The following is a 16167-nucleotide window of genomic DNA, read 5'->3' as shown; positions in this document are numbered from 1 at the left end:
TTNNNNATGACTACGCAAGCGAGAGGAGGGGGAGGGGAGGGGGTGGGGTATATCTAAAGGAGACCAGGGAAAAGCGAAGGTAAGTGGGTAGGGCCTACACCCCACCCACCCACACACACCCACACACACGCAGCGGCCACGCTTAACAGCAGCAGGAGAACCGCATGCGTGCAGGAGCAGAGCGTAGCACCAACATCGATCTACATGTATGTCCATCACTACCTTTACTAGCCTTGCAGTGCCGTGATACCGAAGCGCTGGGCATTGGCATTGCGAGTTGCTAGAGCTCTGTTGCTCGAACTGTACGTGCCCAGCTGCTGTTGTAGAGCGGTCTCACGGCGACCAGGCATCATTTTCTCTAGAGGGCCTTGCAAGGGAGCGTACCGCTGCTGCGCGTTGCCGCCGCTGAACCTTCCGGGGCGCGGCTGCATCACGTTGTTGTGAATCTCCGCCGGTCTTGGGGGCTCGTTGTACTGCGGACGGCTAATGTGGAGAGAAAGGAGGGAGTCACGCGGCCCGGCGTCGGTGGAGTGCAGTCGATAATACCCCGGCTGCTGCTGCGGCGGCTTTTGCGGCGACGGGATTCCTGTGACACTTGCCGAAGCAGCGGTCGGTCTTGCGGCGTTATTGAGCAGGTGGGATGGTAGGGGGGCGGGCGAGCTCGCGCCCACCACCGTCGCCATTTGCGGCTGTTGTCGTGGAAGGTACTGCGGTTGTTTACGCCCATTAATCGAGCCGGGTGGGACGTAGTGGGAGGATAGATTGCCGCGCGGCGCGACGGGGATGTGTCCGGTACGGCCAACCACGCAGCCGGATCCACCAGACTTCCACGCTAGTGGCAGCACACCAGTGTTCGTGCTGCCGTTGATAGCGACGCCAGCGATCGGAAATATGTCCGCCCCTGAGGTGACGTCGCTGCCGAGGCGCCATGGTTGGATGCTGCTGCTGCGGACAGACTGCAGGGGGCAGATGCTGCCACGCTCGAGCAGTGGTGTGTGATTTGCGTTGCCGTGCGGGTCAACGCTGCGCGAGCGACCGTGCTCGTCCTCCTCCACCACTAGCGCTGTCTTGAGACGGGCCTTGGGTAGGAGGGAGCCGTAGAGCAGGCCGGGTTGAACGTGAGGGCCACTGCCGCCAGCACCGTAATTACTGCAGGTGGCCATTGCCACACTCGGGGCCACTGATGGCGACGCGGCACGACCGCTTCTAATCGACAGAGGGGCCGTTGAAGAGGGCCTGCCGCTGAGACGTGCAGCGTAGGGCGGGCCGAGTGGGTGCGCGCCGGCGCTGGGGGTATACCCCATCTGCTGCTGCTGCTGCTGCATTTTTATCGGCGCTACCACGTGCGCTACAGGGACTCCAGCCGCCGTTTTGCGCATTGCCGGCTGGTACTGGCGAGCCTCGGGTGATGCCACCGCTGTGACACGGCCACCTGGCAGGCGTACCATGCCACTCCCCTGCCCTGCAGAGCCACCGACCATGGGCATCCTTGGATCTCGCGCGCCAGCGTCCATGACACGGTGCAAACAGCCTTGTTGTCGATGCTGCTGGTGCGCCCCAAGTTTCAGGGAGAGCTCACCACCGCCATAGTACGGACTGCAGTTACCTCCAGACACGCCACCTCTTGCTACTGCACGATATCGACGAGGTGAGCCAAGACTCTGATGGCCACCGTAGCCTACGCCGAGTGCGGCCGCGCTAGACACACCACTGTGATACGACCCTAGCATGGCGCCGCCACGGCCCCTCCCACTGTACAGCGCTTGCGCGGCGCCCCCGCGTCCCCCACGCCCGTCACGACCTTGTGCAGCTGAACTGCGAGCCGAACTCACGTACGGCTGCCGCTGCTGCGGAAAGGCGCGAGCAGACCTGCCCGGACTATTCATGCCACCACGTGCGCCTCTACGGCCGCCGCCAAGATGGCCTGTCCGGGTGGGGCTGTAGTAGCTGCCCGGCACGTAGTCGCTGATGTCGGAGTCGGTAGTGTAGCTGCACGAGTGGGAGGCAGCGGGCCACACGTTATCCACGCCACCGTTGTTTTCGCCCCCGCCTCGGCGGCCACGCTGCGTCGGGTACGCACGCGCCTTGGCAGAGAAGTGCTTGTGACCAAAGCGAGTTTTACCATCGCAGTCGTCATACCCACGACGGCGACTGCCGCGTTCGCCACCACCGAGGCTGGGGCGAGGCTCTCTGTGGCGCCGACGCGTCTGTCGTTGGCGCTGCGCCGAGGGTGGGGGTTTGTGTGTCTGCAGCTGCGGATTACCGGGGGTATTGCACGTGCTATCGTCGCTGTCGCTGTCATAGGTACCACTGCGCACGCTATTCACATAGCGGTCGTCGTCTGAGTCATTGCCACGACGCCCTCCTCCACGTCGGGTCTCGTCCTTTCGGTGAGAGCTCGGCGTAACGTCTGGGCCACTCCGCTCCTTGCGACGGCGATCGCCTCGAGAGCCGGGCGCTGTCACTCCGTTAGTGCCGCTTCTCACAGTGGGCCTCTTCTCTGGCGTGGGCGTCGTGAGCACGCGGTGCTCAGCATTGCCACCGTTACGGCTCACAGGCATAGGTGAGGGTTGTAGGCCGCCGTCGCGCTCTCGGCTTCCTCGACGGAGGTTGTGCAATGAGAGACGGTTCGGCGACACGCACGGGTCTGTTAGCGCACCGCTGCCATGCAGCGCCACCGGACTGGAGTTCATCGACAAGCTGCGCCTCTCTTGTTGGTGGGAATGCTGAGACGATCCAGCGAGTTGCTGAGAGGCGCGGCGGTCATCGTGGCTACTTCTGACACCGGCACTCTGTCGCTGCGCGTTGGCACGCAGCTCCTGATCGCCTGAGAGAACATTGATGGCGCTGGACACGCTACATCGCCCTCCGTCGCTGCCTGGGGCACCACTCACATTATTCCGCCTGTCACTGGGCGTAAACGCTGTGGAACAGCTGTGCATCCCCGGCGGGACGCAGTTGCCTGTGTCGTAGAGGTGCTCGTTGATGGTCGCCAAGGACTGGCTGTTTGCGTAGTGGCCTGAGTAGCTGTTTTGATGCTTATGCTCTGGTTGCAAGGTGTAGGGGACCAACAGGGACTGTGCCGTGCCACCCGCCGCGGAGGACGGGAGCGCGTCGTCGCCGATGCTCGCGTTGGGAAAGCGACGGTGTTGCTCACGCTCGATAATACGCGGTGGCGGGCGTCTGTATCCGGTGCCGTTGTCGTCGTACTCTTCGTTGTTTTCACTGCCGCCGTTGTCCATGCAGTCGCCAGGATGGTCGTCCCCGTCCTCGTCCTCAGCGCTGCCCTCGCCGTAGCTTGATCCGGCTTCTTCGGTGGTGGCTGTTGGGGTGTAGTGGGCGTCGAACAGTCGACTACAGTGGCTGCGGCCGCGCTGGGAGCGGCTTGGCGAGGGCGGGGCGAGGTTGCCGCCGCGCAGCGAGAGTGGTGGCGTTACTATGGGGGAGTCAGGCTCGGAAGACGGGTGCGGAGATTGTAGCGGTACAGCGCGTGGCGAAGGCAGCAGCGGTGGTCGCTGTTGCTGCGATGAGGAGGCCCCGCATGGGCGGTAGCGCGCCACGCCTAGCAGACTATTGTCAGCCGTAAGCGTATCCGACGCGGAGCGATGGCTTCCCGGCGCCATGCCCGTGTTCGGCTTGCCGCGAACCGCCCCAAGTGGGTTATCGCTGCCGCTGAGTGACTGTCCGCCATCGACTCCGCGGCTGCGCCGGCTGTTGTCATGCTTGTCACCGCTGGCGCTATCGAAATAGTAGTTATTGTTCACAGTGATCGGGCTCTGCGCTCGCTGCGCCAGCCCCTTGATCTGCTCCATCTGCATGCGTGCCAGCTCCTCTGATGGCAAGGTGCGGAAGAGGTCGGTGCTCGGGCTGTCGGTGCTCGAGCACAGCTCGGCCAGTTGGCGGTAGTTGCGCAGTAGCTGCAGCTGGCGAGCTATGCGTGACTGCGCAGCATTCTCGAGCCCACCAGGGTCGTCCGCGGCTTCACCGAGGAGAGACACGAAGGGGCGGGGCGGTGCTGCGGATGTCAGCCGCGTCGTCACACGCGACGACCGCGCGCCTGCATTACCCTGGTAGCGGTCCTCGGTTGGAGACCACGAGCTGCTCGGTGTTGGAGGTGGCAACCTGCTGCTCACAGCGGCAGCCGGGTCGAGAGCCGGGTCCACGTGGAGCTGCTGCGAGGCGGCGGATAGGCTTGTACGGAGACCAGCGCCGGGCCACATCCATGAGTCGATGGTCCTTTGGTAGCGAGACTCCGCCTCGCAATCCTCAAGGCGGGGTGCGGCAGTGGCGGCCCCGCCAGCCGGGCGCCGGTACGCGTCGAGCGAATCGTGTGCGACAGTGCCATACACTGGCGATGGCGACGCCTGCATCGGCGGTGGCGGTGGTGGTTGACGCACTGCTGGAAATATCCGCGCAGGAGCGTCATTATCGTCCATACCAATGTGGAACGAGGTAGGGACCGGCGAGGCCGCCCGATACGACCGCGGCACGTAGGATTGGGAGGACTGCAGTATCGACGGCGATGGCTGAGCATCCCAGCCCACGCTACCGCCAAAACCGCCGCCGTAGGTGCGTGGCACAGATGGCTCCGGCGGCGGTGGGGGGGTTGGCGGTGCACCTGCGCGAGGTGAGGTAGACGTTGCTGATACTGCAGCGTCATAGGAGGACAGCTTGCGTATGATGGGGGTCAAATGACGAAAATGGTCATTTTCCATGCGCGCCAGCACAGCATCCACGTCATTGGCTTGCATGATCTCGCGCACAAGGTCCTCCTCCTGATCCTGCACATGATGACGCCACGAGGAGGTGGAGGGCGGTGGACTAGTGGCCGCAAACATACTTGGAATGATAGAAGGGGGAGGGTTTGGAGAAGAGGGGGTAGGCACTTGTGTCCGTAGGTGTGTAGGTTGCCTTTCCAGAGCGCTTGTCCCAGCAGACGACGTTGCAAGCCACACAACTGCCTACAGCAGATCTGCAAAGCACCGATGAAGCACAGAGATGGAAAGAGAGGGTGTCTACAATGAAGGAGCATAAAGTGAGAGTTGTGGGGATGGTGGTGGTGGTGACACACATACGCACACGCACACACACATGCTCACCCATGTGGCTGTAACCAACGTGAGAGTGGAACGTGCAGAGGCAGAGAGGCAGGCGGACAGACACATCCCCACAGAGAGAGAAAGAGAGAGAGAGAGACCGTGGAGAGGAGGCGAGGGGCGAGAAAGGAGGAAGAGAGGGGGTTGAGGGTGGAGGCGGGGCACCCAGATTGTCGCGCATGAGGGGACGCATTGGCCTCGCACTTGCTGCTTCCACGGAAGGTCGACATGCGCATGTATATACCAACGCACAAGTCGGAGAAGCAACGTGGAAGCGGCAAGTGTTTACGCGCTCGTAAAAGGACTGCGCGCGGATTTACAACCATCAATAGCACGTGGAGAGGGTGGTGGTTTACCTATGCACACTCGTGTGCCGGGGTGTACTCTTCTGGTGTAGCGCGCCGTGTGAACGAGCTTGCTTGTCACGCCCCTCCCCTACTACATGCCTGTATGCAAGAGGGCGGTACCCACCTATACGTCAGGCGCGCCACCTGGTGATAGGGGTGGAGAGGGGGAGGGGGCGGCTTCTTCTGCCTCTCGCTGTTTGGCTTGGGCGTGTTGACTCTATCGTCTATGCAGCCGTAGCTATCGATGTGCTGCACGGCTGAAGCCAAGCACCAGCACACTTCCCTATATGTACGTGTGTGTATGCCTGCAGGGGTGGCGGAGGGAAGGGCTGTATGCAACGCTTATACGACATTCTATTCCCCTTCCCCCTGTCGACCATCTCTTAGCAGTACTTGCACAACAGCCACGATGCAAACGCGCGGTACTCGTCATGCGCCACCACCGGTGTCTTCTTTGTCTCCAGCACCACTACCACGTACGTGACAGCGTACTCTGGAGCACGACCGGGGTCACCACTTCCTGGGGTGGTGCAATGGGGCACCGCGTGCACCACCCTGGTGACGTGCTTGCCGCTCAGTACGGAGTGCAGGGTCTGGCAGCGGCGCTGGGCGTACAGAGAGTAGGGGAAAGGACCGCAGCCGCCAACCTGGCGACTCTTCGCCCGTGTACCCCTGTAGCAGTAGCAGCGCACACGCATCGCCAGCTGTGCATACCGCGCTGCTGCGTGCAGCACGGCCTCCACTGCGGCGCCGCCTCCATGCACCGTCTGCGGTCCATCGAGGCCAAACGCCTCACCTTCGCCGAGTGTACAGCGGGGGTGCAGTACACCTGGCGTGGCACCGTCTGCTACTTTCCCGCATTGCGACGCACACAACGGAAAGGCAGGAGGAGAGGAGCACGAGGAGGATGCAACGGCGACACGTTGGCGTGCAACTGCCGCATCGTGGTTGAAGTAGTACAGGAGAACGTCGCCGGTGCGTGTGGGTGTGCCTGCGGCTGTTGCCACAGCGCAGCGTCGGCCGACTCGAATATCACGAACGGAGGCCTCCAGCTGAGCAGTGAGAGGCGAGAGCAGCGTGACGGGCCGCCTCCACGCGGTGCGCATCGCCGCGGTGGCCTCGTGAACGAGGCTCACAAATCCAATGGATTCGAAGTGCTCCTCGACCAGCAGTTGCACACTACTGAAGATCGAGGAGAGCGGGGATCCGAGGAAGGGGGTGCGCATGCCGCGCAGCAGCAGCGCCACCGTCCATCCTGAGGGGCTTGTGAAGGCCAGGGAGATCAATGGCAGCACGGCCGTCGAGGTGATACGGGAAGGGTCAACAAGCGATTGGGCGGCGGAGGTGATGCCAATGGGCTCACTTACGTAGCCGCTAACGCGCGTGCCTGTGCCTGCGCCGCCTTTGCTCTCGTTCGGCTCACGCGTCACCAGACAAACAGCTGTCACTCGAATCATGGCATCCTCAGCGGTGGCGTACGCCATGCTACCTACCCCACGTCTTCCCTTGATGGCAGCCTCGGCCGCACAATTCAGTTCCTCCAGCACCGCGGACAGCCCTGCAGAGCGCAGCAGTTGGGATACCTGAGTCGATCGGCACGCGGCGCCAATAGGACTGCTGCTGCTGTAGAGGGGGTTGCCGCGGTACCACACAGCCGATGCAGCCAGGACGTAGCGCGTATCTGTGCTCGGTAGGCCTACTGTCGGCATGACACCACGAAGGGATGCCGCATCCGTCGAGCTCGTGGCGGCCCGCAGCAGCTGCTCCATCCGCCGCCACAGGTGTGGACGCGTGCGCAGCGGTGACGGCTGTTCACGGCACATGCGCCGAAGCGCCATATCGCGCTCTGCAAGCACGCGCGGCTGCGCGGTGCCCTCTGCAACAACCTTTGCCAGCAGCCGTACCTGCGACTCCATGCTGCGCTGCACGTCATGTGGACTGACCAAAAGCCGCGTGTGAAGAGACGGGGGCGCAACGCATGCTGTCGTGGAGTCACCGGTCATGACTCTGGTCACAGATACGACGCTGCTGCGGAGAGCGGTGTGCACGAGCCACTCGGCATAAGCAGCTCCATCACCGCCACCGCCCAGACGACGCCACACCGCGGCAGGCAGCGTCACTGCCGCGGCGTATCGACCGTCCTCAACGGGGTACACGTAGTAGCAGCGCCTTGCTCCACGGCACTCCACGTAGCCAGCGCTGGGTTCAAGAAACCCTTTGACACCAGAGGGTCGGGCAGTGGCCTCCGCGACTGATGACTGATCCTTTGTCGCTGCAAACCGTGTAAGAGCTGCGCCACGCTGGAGCTCGCTTAGATACTTGGCAACAGTGTAGTGCGTGCTGACGGTGGCGGCCGAGGAACCTGACGCCGCAGCCGCCGTGAGGTTCACCACCGCCTCCACTGGTGTCGTGTTGTAGTTGTAATAAGGAACTCCAGACGATGGAGAGGCCGAGAGGGTGATGTGGCGCTGCTGCGGTCGCATCTGCTTCGCGCTCAACCCGCAGTTTTTACCTTCCACACATGTGGCGGTGCCACACAGCGCAGTTCCACACGCTACATCGATGACGGGGGAGCTCAACGTGGTTGTCAGCAGGTTGATGGAGGCGCTGGCGGTGAGCAAGAGAGGGGCTTCGCCATCGACCGCCACATCCGTGTCCCCGACACCGAGGGGGAACAGGCAAAATGTGATAGTCAGATCTCGCATTCTATCGCCAAAAGTGAGGAGAAAAGGCACTGCTTACGAGTCCCCGCGCATACGTGTACCCACGCCGTCTTTGTGTTCGTTGCCGGAGCGTGTTCGAGAGTGAAGGGGAAAGAGGGAGGAGAGAGGAAGCACAAGATGGAGAGACTGAAGTGAACAAGAGATGTACCCTCCCTCCGCCCAACTGGGATCGGGGGGGGGGGGGAGGAGGGGAGGGAGGGAGGGTGGTGGTGGTGGTGGTGGTGGTGGTGGACGGCGTGTCCAAAAGAAAATACGGCCGAATTCGCTACCGCCTCTTTCGCGCGTGCGTTTTTTTTTACTTGTGTGAGTGTCTGCGCGTCGTTGTTGCTCAACAAGAAGTGCGTGTGCCATAGCGCGGGAAGGCAGTGGGCGACCCCACTCCACCCCCAATTGACAGGGCAGGAAGAAAAGCGTGAAGAGTGAGCGGAGGGGTGTGTGGGGGGTGGGTGGGTGGGCGGGAGAAGAAGAAGGGTTCGAATGAGATGCGCACGCCTGTGTCAGTGTGCTTACCGTACTCTCTGCGCACTACACCTCCGCCTTCTCTCTTTCTCTTTCTACCAACTCTCAAACAATCTACATTGGCGCCGCCACCGCCGCCGTCGCCGTTGCATCGTCATGCTCGTCCTTCTGCTCGTCTGACGAGGTCGGGGATATCTGAACCAGCGGCGAGTTCGCAAGCGAGACAGGGAGCGCATAGTGGGGCTGGAATATGACGGAGCTGGACTGTTGGTCTTCGTGTGGCACCTCAGTCACTAAAGCCGCCGACAAAGACTCGTGGCTGACCTTTCCGGCGAGAGAACGAGGGTTCTTCGGGCTGATGTTATTCGAGGCTGTGTCGTAGCTGCTGAGGCGCCGGTGCAGCTCCGTAAGCCGCTGCTGCCGCTGCCGCGCGCGCGAGGTGTCCAACGACCGGTCGGGGCCATCTTTGGCGAGCAGTAAGGTTTGTTGTGCATCAACACTGGAAGATGGTGCATGGGATGACATGTCAGTGCTGTGTCGAAGTGTGCGCAAGTGCGAGGCGTTGACGATGGATATCGGCGAGGGACTTTGGCAAAGGTGCGAGGAGGAGGCAAGATGTGAAGGTGTGGGCGCCTGTGCCAGTACCCGTTCCGTCTCCCGAAGCTTGCGCTGACTACGCTCCATGAAGAACTGCAGCTCAGGGCTGGTGACGCACACGTTGGCGTCGCTGCAGTCGTCGTCCACAGTGGAAACCGAAGATGCGGGGAGGTTTGACACGGTGCCTGCGTCTCTGAAATTCAGCCACGGCTGAGGCTGAGGCGGCGGCCGACGAGGTCGGTGTTCTTGACCCGACTGGTAGTGGCGATGTCGCGGCTGCCTTTCTTCCGTTGCTTCCTGTGCGCTTTGTGAGGGGCCCGAGCGCTGTGCTGTGGGAGCCGAGGCAGGCTTTGACGACGATGCCGCCCTTGAACAAGCTGAGAGCTTTTCGCTGCCGCCTCGCGTTGACGCAGTGTTCGTCAGGACGGTACCATTTGCCGTCATTCCCACCTCCCCGGCCCTGTTGCTGCAGGTGCTGCCAGTGGTGGTGAGAGGCGTCTCGGGGTCGATGGAGAGGCCAGCATGTATACGGGAGGTATTGGCGCCCCACGCACTAGGAGAGTGGGGCGGAGGCGGTGTCTTCGACCAAGGATCGACACGCACCACCGAATTCCGCATCCGCGCCAGAGTAGCACGAAGGGAGCCATCTGTCACTGCACCTACGCTCGTTGCGACGGATGACTGAGCATGGGGTGTGTCCGAGTCGCCTCGACGATCCACACTTTCCCGACACCTCAGCACTGGCACCGACGCAGCGGTGGTGCTCACGTCGAACTCGTTTGACTTTTCTCCATTGCCGTCCTCATCAACGCACGATGTTGTTGACCCCGACCGCGAGGGCGCAGTTTGCCGCCGCGAGGCTGCCGCCGCGCGAAGGCGGCTGCTGTGGGTCGATCGAACAAGCAGTTTCTGCAGCGCTGCGCGGTGTCCTACAACTTCAGACGCGGCTCCAGGCCTAGCGAGCGGGGAGTGGTCGCTGCTTCGCCACCGCAACGTCGCAGGCTTGACGTGCCCCCCGCCACGAAGACTGTGGGCTGCCACTGGCGAGGTGTTGCGTAGGGGCGACAGCGGCAGCGACTTTGACTCCAGCCGTACCAAACTGGTGTGCGTCGGCTTCATGTAATGCTGCGAGGGGGCGTACTGTTGCCGCCACTTCGTAGCTGCGCTGCGCCGCTGGCCAGCGGACCTATCATCGACGGGATAGTCAGCCACAACCGCCGCGTGTGCAGTAACAGTTGCAGAGGGGCGTGATGATGACGAGGTTGAATCGCACGCACTGCATAGCTTGTGATGACGGCTGTGACGGCGATGGTAGTGGCGGCACGATGTACCGCGTGCGTGAGGCGATCGACGTGATGCGGAGGTGGGACGCGAAAGTGGCGACCAGGTGCGGGGCTGTGCATAGGCGTGACCAGTGCTGCTACTCGCTGCGTCTGCATCACTGCTGGAGTCCTTCGTAGGTCGCGCAGCCGAGGCCGTTGGCGTCTCTGTAGCTGAGGCGTGAGTTGACGTGCGCGGACGCCAGGAAGAGACGGGAATTACCGGCGAACCTCCAGCGCTAGCATGCACATTGGGCTCTGCCTGACTCTGCGTGCGCTGAGACGACGGTAAGGGCCGCCAGTTATCGGCACTGTGTTGCCCAGATTGATGTGTGGTAGCCGAGGTCGACCATGCATCGCTTGAAAGTCCTTGAGAGATGGACGTGTAGTGGAACGGCTTCGCGCCTACCGTCCTCTGAGCTGTCAAGTGCCCCATCCGCTCATGATGCTGTGGAGGCGCGTAACTCAGTGGTGGAGGCGGGGCGAGCACTCGGGAGGATGAGTAGAGGGAAGGGGCAGATACTAGCACAGGTGGTGCCACCTGCTGCTGCTGCTGCTGTGCAAACTGCAGCTGCTGACGCTCCAACACCGCCGTCAATTCATTCAGCTCGTACTCTCGAATGCGGTCCTTGTGCTGTCGCGCGTGCAGAGCGGCATGAAGAGCAAGGGACTCCTTCATTGAGGACACCATGAATTGCACCTGCTCCGCGATCACAGCATCTGGCACACCGGTGCAGATGCAGTTGTCGATGAAGCTCAGGATCAGAGAGCGGTGCTTCTCTTCCTCCACAACTGCCACATCAACGCTCGGCTGATCGATCACGCCCTTGTGTATTGTAGTGCGCCCATGACTCGAAGCGGAGTGCACACGCGCCTGCGGTTTCCCTGGACGAAGCACGCTGTCCTCAATCACACGGTGGCTAGCTGATATAGAAGGAGTGCCGTTCGCGAAGGCGACAAGAGGGAAAGAGGGGGCTGGCGGTGCTGCTGCTGCCGCCGTCGAGGTTGCCGGCATCGTGTTGTCAACTACTCGCTCTTCCTCCTGTTCCACGAACGATGGCGTACTTCGGTGAGTCAGTCGCAGTGAGGGGTCGTACGGATGCCGTGCCTGTGCGAGGTCGGCATGCATATGATTTACTTGCATCCCCACTCTGTCATTCTTCATTCCCTGTGGCTCAGCTGCCGGAGACGTGAGCAGGTCAAGCAGGGCAGCCCGATAGGTGCAAGGGCTCAACATGCGTCAAACTCGCGCGGTGACAAGAGCAAAAATAGCGTCGAGCTTCTTTTAAAATCAGGAAAGGAAATCAATGGCCGCCAGCACCACTGCGCGCAGCAGCGCGTCGAGCAAGCCAATCTAAGCGTCTTTCTACTTGCTGCTGGGGTGAGTGTAGTCAGTTGTTGTGGTATGTCTCCAGGAAACACGCCTTTGTATATGCACAGGTGTGTGTGTGTGTGTGTGTGTGTGAGCGTGTGCGTGTGCGACGGTCAAATGGCCTCCGTACTACCACCACCACCCACCACCACACAAGCACACGTGCAGGGAGAGAGAGAGAGAGCGAGCACAGAGTGGATTGAGGGCGCCACACCATCATCGTCACCGGCAGTAAAAGAAGGCGAGCAGAGGAGATGCGCCTCCCCTCTCCACCTGCTCCCCACCCTTTTCACGACCACATTGGGTTTAAGGTGCTCGAGGGCTGAGGAAGAGGGTGATGGATATGGCGTGTGTTTCTGTGCTCTCTACAGAAGTCGACGAAGGGCATCATCGAGGTTACACCGATGGTACCAGCAGCACGTCCGACTGTGCACGTAGTTCACGCTCACATGCTGGCGCCCCATGAACAGGTGAGGCGGAGACGAGGAGCGGATACGTAGCGAAAAAGATAAGGGAGAAGGAGTGGATGGGGAAGTCCGAGATGAGGCACGCAAGACAACGACGGGGCAGCTAAGGAGAGGCTGGGAGCTCAACTAGAGGGAGGACAGAACGATAGCGAGGCACAGACAGAAGCTGAGGGAAGAGCGCCAAACGAAGTCCAGGGAACAAGCGGAAAAGAAAATAGGCGCACTGAGGAAGGTTATCGCAGCAACAGCCACCACACAGGCGCGCTCGACAATGCCGATGCCCCGTGGCGTCTCACCAGACACATCTACCGTCTTCTCTCCACATTTCTACGTGGTCAATTGCTGGTGTAAGCCGTTCACAGCAGCAGCAGCAGCAGCAGCAGTGGAGGAGGAAGCTGCTTCATCCGCAGAGAAGCTCCTTGGAATATACGGACTCCCGAATGAGCACCGCCTTGCGCATGATGGCTGCCGTGTCGAGACGAGGCAGGTGCTCTAGGCAGTAGAGAAGCTCAACCTTGCCAGCCTCGATGAGCACCTCCGTCATGGACGATAGCATCGCTAGGCAGGCGTATGGGTGCAGCGCCATCGCCTGGTGCTCGCTCATGTCCGCAAGGTAGCAGTCCCACAGCGCGAACACGTCGTCGGGGTGCATGCGGTCCACAAAGAAGCACGTCAGTAAGCTTGGGATCCACTCCCACGTGGTCAGCCCCTCCACTGTGAAGTGCTCGTAGAGCGGAAGCAGCACAGCACGGAAGAGCATGAGAAAGTTGCCGCAGTGCACCTGCAGCGTCTGGGCGTCGTGCAGGATGTTGCCGTCTTTTGTCAGCGCGTTGAAGAGGGCGTGGACGGTGAAGAAGGTGTCGCGCGCCGAGCTGGCGACTCGGTCGAGTTGGCGCGCCAGCAGAATGAGCAGCTGCACGTGATCGACAGAGACGTTGCAGTACATCATCTGCAGCGCGGCCAGTGCCGACTCCATCCTTGCCCACTGACGCGCGTCCGCATTGTACGGCGCGCAGTACCGTAGCGCCGTCACACCTTCCTCCCAGGCGGAGAGGGTGGCTGAGGGGGCGTGGGCGGGTACAACTGATGGGCCTCGGTGCACAAAAGGAATCGCCACCGTCCCTGCCCCGCTACTGCCCACGCCGCGAAGCCCACTGCTGCAGTGCAACGGGCCGCTTCCCTCTGTCGCGCTCACCACCGCCGCCGTGGAGGACATTGAGAAGGCCAGAAGTTCCCTGATGGTGTGCTGGGCCGCCACGCTGCTGCCGGCGCCGTGGCTGCCGCCGTGGCCCGAGCCGCCCGCACCGCCGCGGTCGTCATTCTCGTCCCCGTTGCCCCACATGCGAGTGTAGGCGGTGTTCAACAGCTGGAAGTCCTTGTCCTGCATTTCTTCCATCGTCATCTCGATTGACTTGTCGGTGAATGCAACCCCGAGAAGGTAGCGGTAGACAACACCGCGGTGGACCGGCGGAATGCCCATGCGCGACGCCTCCCGCAGTTTTTCCATGTTCACTGCGACTTCGGCGTCGAGGAGTTCCTCGAAGATGCGACCGTCATTCGCCCCGCCCACGTCGGTGTCGCCCCCCACCGGGGACGGGATGTATACCCCATTGGTCGAGTACCCGAGCGGCGAGAAGAGCAACGAGCGATCCATTGACACTTGGAGAGGGAGAGAGGGAGGGAAAGGAGGGGGGAGGAGATCAAGCGCCGTGTTGGCTCCGTTCAGTGACCACTCGATGAGGCGCTGACATATGCATGTGTATGCGCGTGCCTCAGCGCGCGTTGTGTTGTGTAGTGGAGGGACGGGGAGGGGGGCCATAAGAGGAGGGAGAGAGGAGGAATCGAGGGTGCCATTCAGCCTATTAGAGCAGCGAAGCCGCCAAGGTGCCCCTCGTTTTCTGTCCACCCCCTGTCCAGCACGCGCCTGCACGCAGGCTTTGGTCGGCCTCGTTGTGCTTTTCTCCTCTGTTCGTTCAACAGGGGGGCGGTGTGCAGAGAGTACGGCGCCAAGTGACAGCCTAGAGTTCGTGTCTCATCAGCGACGCACGGGGAGAGAGAGGCGCGTATGCTCTGCTACAGCTTAACACACACACACCTGTATCGATGTGCTATCACGCGTTACGCACCTTTAGTTAGGTGCCTCACGAGGCAGGAGTGATCAGTCACACTGAGATAGAGACGGAGAGAGAGAGAGAGTCGGGGAGGTGTGGGGGCAAACACCCCTCCGTTCTCTTCACAGGGGGCAGAAGAGATGACAACACGCTAACACACACACACACACACACACGGTACAATCGAGCGCACGAGCAAGACACCACAGGGTGAGACACAGCGGTGCGCTGCTGTGAGGAGAGGGGCAAACAGACACAATTCGAAGTTCATTACGCCCACGCCCCATGCGAAGGGGTGTGATGGTAATGGGGTGAGGTGAGGGACGACGAGGGGCTTGGTTAGAGGGGGGTGGGCGGGAGAGAGGTGAGAGGAGTCAGACGACACCCGCCACCACCATCTGCATCACCTGCACGTCTTGTATGCCTGCAAGAGTGCATGGTTGAATGTGGCCTCTGTCGCTGGCTCAATGGCTTCTTCTTCGTCATAGGCACAGGCAGAGATAGACACTCCGCATCGGTGCTGGGGGGGGGGAGGGGGGTTGCAAGGGCGTCAGAACACCTTCTCCAGATCCTCCCGCCTCTCTCCCTCAGCACAGCACGATGTCGATAGTCCTCCCCTTCTCTAATAGACTAGGCGCTGCCAAGCCGGCTGTTGTACTCGCGACGGAACGCCGCCGGGGGCAGCTGCCACACGTGTTCTTTCACCGCCACCGACACCTCCTCGTTGAACAGCTTCTTGGCGTCGCGCACGAGGTCATCCTTGGTCTCTTCGAACTTGCCATCCACATCGCCGTAGTAGTGGTCGGCGAGGATCTGCTTCTCTGAGGCGACGGCGATCATCTGGAAGAGGGAAATGACGACGGCGGCGGAGTAGATGGGCCATAGTCGATCACGCGTCCAGTGCCAGAAGGACTGCACAACGCTCATGGAGATGCCGAGCGCCTTGCGGATGTGGTACTTCTCCATGAATGCGGACATGATTGGTTGTCTTCGTGTGTGTGTGTGTGTGTCTTCGTACGTGAGCGTAGGGGAGGGGGATGAGGGCGGTGCCGTGAGCAGATGTTAGCTACTTTAGTCTATGCTCGCGTGTTGCGGCAATATCGATTGTGGGGATGGCGGTGTGCGTGTGTGTGAGAGGGGTAGGGGGTAAGGAGCGAGAGACGCAATTGAGATCACACATGAGGAACCATGCGCTATTGACGACTGAGGTCGGTCGGAGTATGCGGGGCAGGAGGGGGGGAAGGAGTGACACTGCTTGCCAGCTGTGCCTGTGGAGGTAAACCGAGTGGGGTCATTGTACACCGCCTCGTCTACCACATCTTTGCATGGAGAAGACACAGCGACAAGAGCGAGATCGATACGGCCCGCGGGGGGAGGGGGGGGGATGGGGCGAGGGCGACGATGAGGCTGTCATTCAAATATCCTCCTCCTTCCCGCCCCGGTATTTCGCTCTATTTCTCGATGCCGTTGCGGACTCTTCTCGTGTTCGTCTGCCATCACTCTCTGTCGCGGTGCCGTGACGTTATGCGCAAAGTGGTCTCGTGAGAGAGGACGGTGTGTGGAGAGTGGGTCTTTCGAGGACCTTCTCGCTTCTCTTGGCGCGCTTTTCCTGCCTTCCGACGATGCAGCGCGCATCTGGTCTGTGCTGAAGCCGATAGAGTCCTCGCTCCGGCTCG

At 61.4% G+C, this 16167-nt stretch overlaps 5 protein-coding genes across 5 annotated transcripts; all 5 read right to left on the bottom strand.

The window, feature by feature from the left end:
* Positions 1 to 227: 227 nt before the first annotated feature.
* On the bottom strand, positions 228 to 4838 carry LBRM_24_0990 (conserved hypothetical protein; the record flags this gene model as incomplete). The annotated part of the gene is made up of 1 exon (XM_001565314.1): positions 228 to 4838. One exon carries the CDS (start codon positions 4836 to 4838, stop codon positions 228 to 230), a length of 4611 nt encoding a protein of 1536 aa, XP_001565364.1.
* A 988-nt stretch (positions 4839 to 5826) lies between these two features.
* On the bottom strand, positions 5827 to 7926 carry LBRM_24_0980 (conserved hypothetical protein; the record flags this gene model as incomplete). The annotated part of the gene is made up of 1 exon (XM_001565313.2): positions 5827 to 7926. One exon carries the CDS (start codon positions 7924 to 7926, stop codon positions 5827 to 5829), a length of 2100 nt encoding a protein of 699 aa, XP_001565363.1.
* An 813-nt stretch (positions 7927 to 8739) lies between these two features.
* On the bottom strand, positions 8740 to 11778 carry LBRM_24_0970 (conserved hypothetical protein; the record flags this gene model as incomplete). The annotated part of the gene is made up of 1 exon (XM_001565312.1): positions 8740 to 11778. One exon carries the CDS (start codon positions 11776 to 11778, stop codon positions 8740 to 8742), a length of 3039 nt encoding a protein of 1012 aa, XP_001565362.1.
* Positions 11779 to 12780: 1002 nt separating this feature from the next.
* On the bottom strand, positions 12781 to 14199 carry LBRM_24_0960 (conserved hypothetical protein; the record flags this gene model as incomplete). The annotated part of the gene is made up of 1 exon (XM_001565311.1): positions 12781 to 14199. The coding sequence occupies one exon, from the start codon at positions 14197 to 14199 to the stop codon at positions 12781 to 12783; it is 1419 nt and encodes a 472-aa protein (XP_001565361.1).
* Positions 14200 to 15121: 922 nt separating this feature from the next.
* Positions 15122 to 15469, bottom strand: LBRM_24_0950 (conserved hypothetical protein; the record flags this gene model as incomplete). The annotated part of the gene is made up of 1 exon (XM_001565310.1): positions 15122 to 15469. The coding sequence occupies one exon, from the start codon at positions 15467 to 15469 to the stop codon at positions 15122 to 15124; it is 348 nt and encodes a 115-aa protein (XP_001565360.1).
* Positions 15470 to 16167: the final 698 nt, after the last annotated feature.

Source organism: Leishmania braziliensis, chromosome 24 (assembly GCF_000002845.2).
Source record: "Leishmania braziliensis MHOM/BR/75/M2904 complete genome, chromosome 24".
Taxonomy (NCBI): domain Eukaryota; phylum Euglenozoa; class Kinetoplastea; order Trypanosomatida; family Trypanosomatidae; genus Leishmania; species Leishmania braziliensis.
Note: the sequence above shows the minus strand (reverse complement) of the source record. Positions and strands in the feature narration are given on the sequence as shown.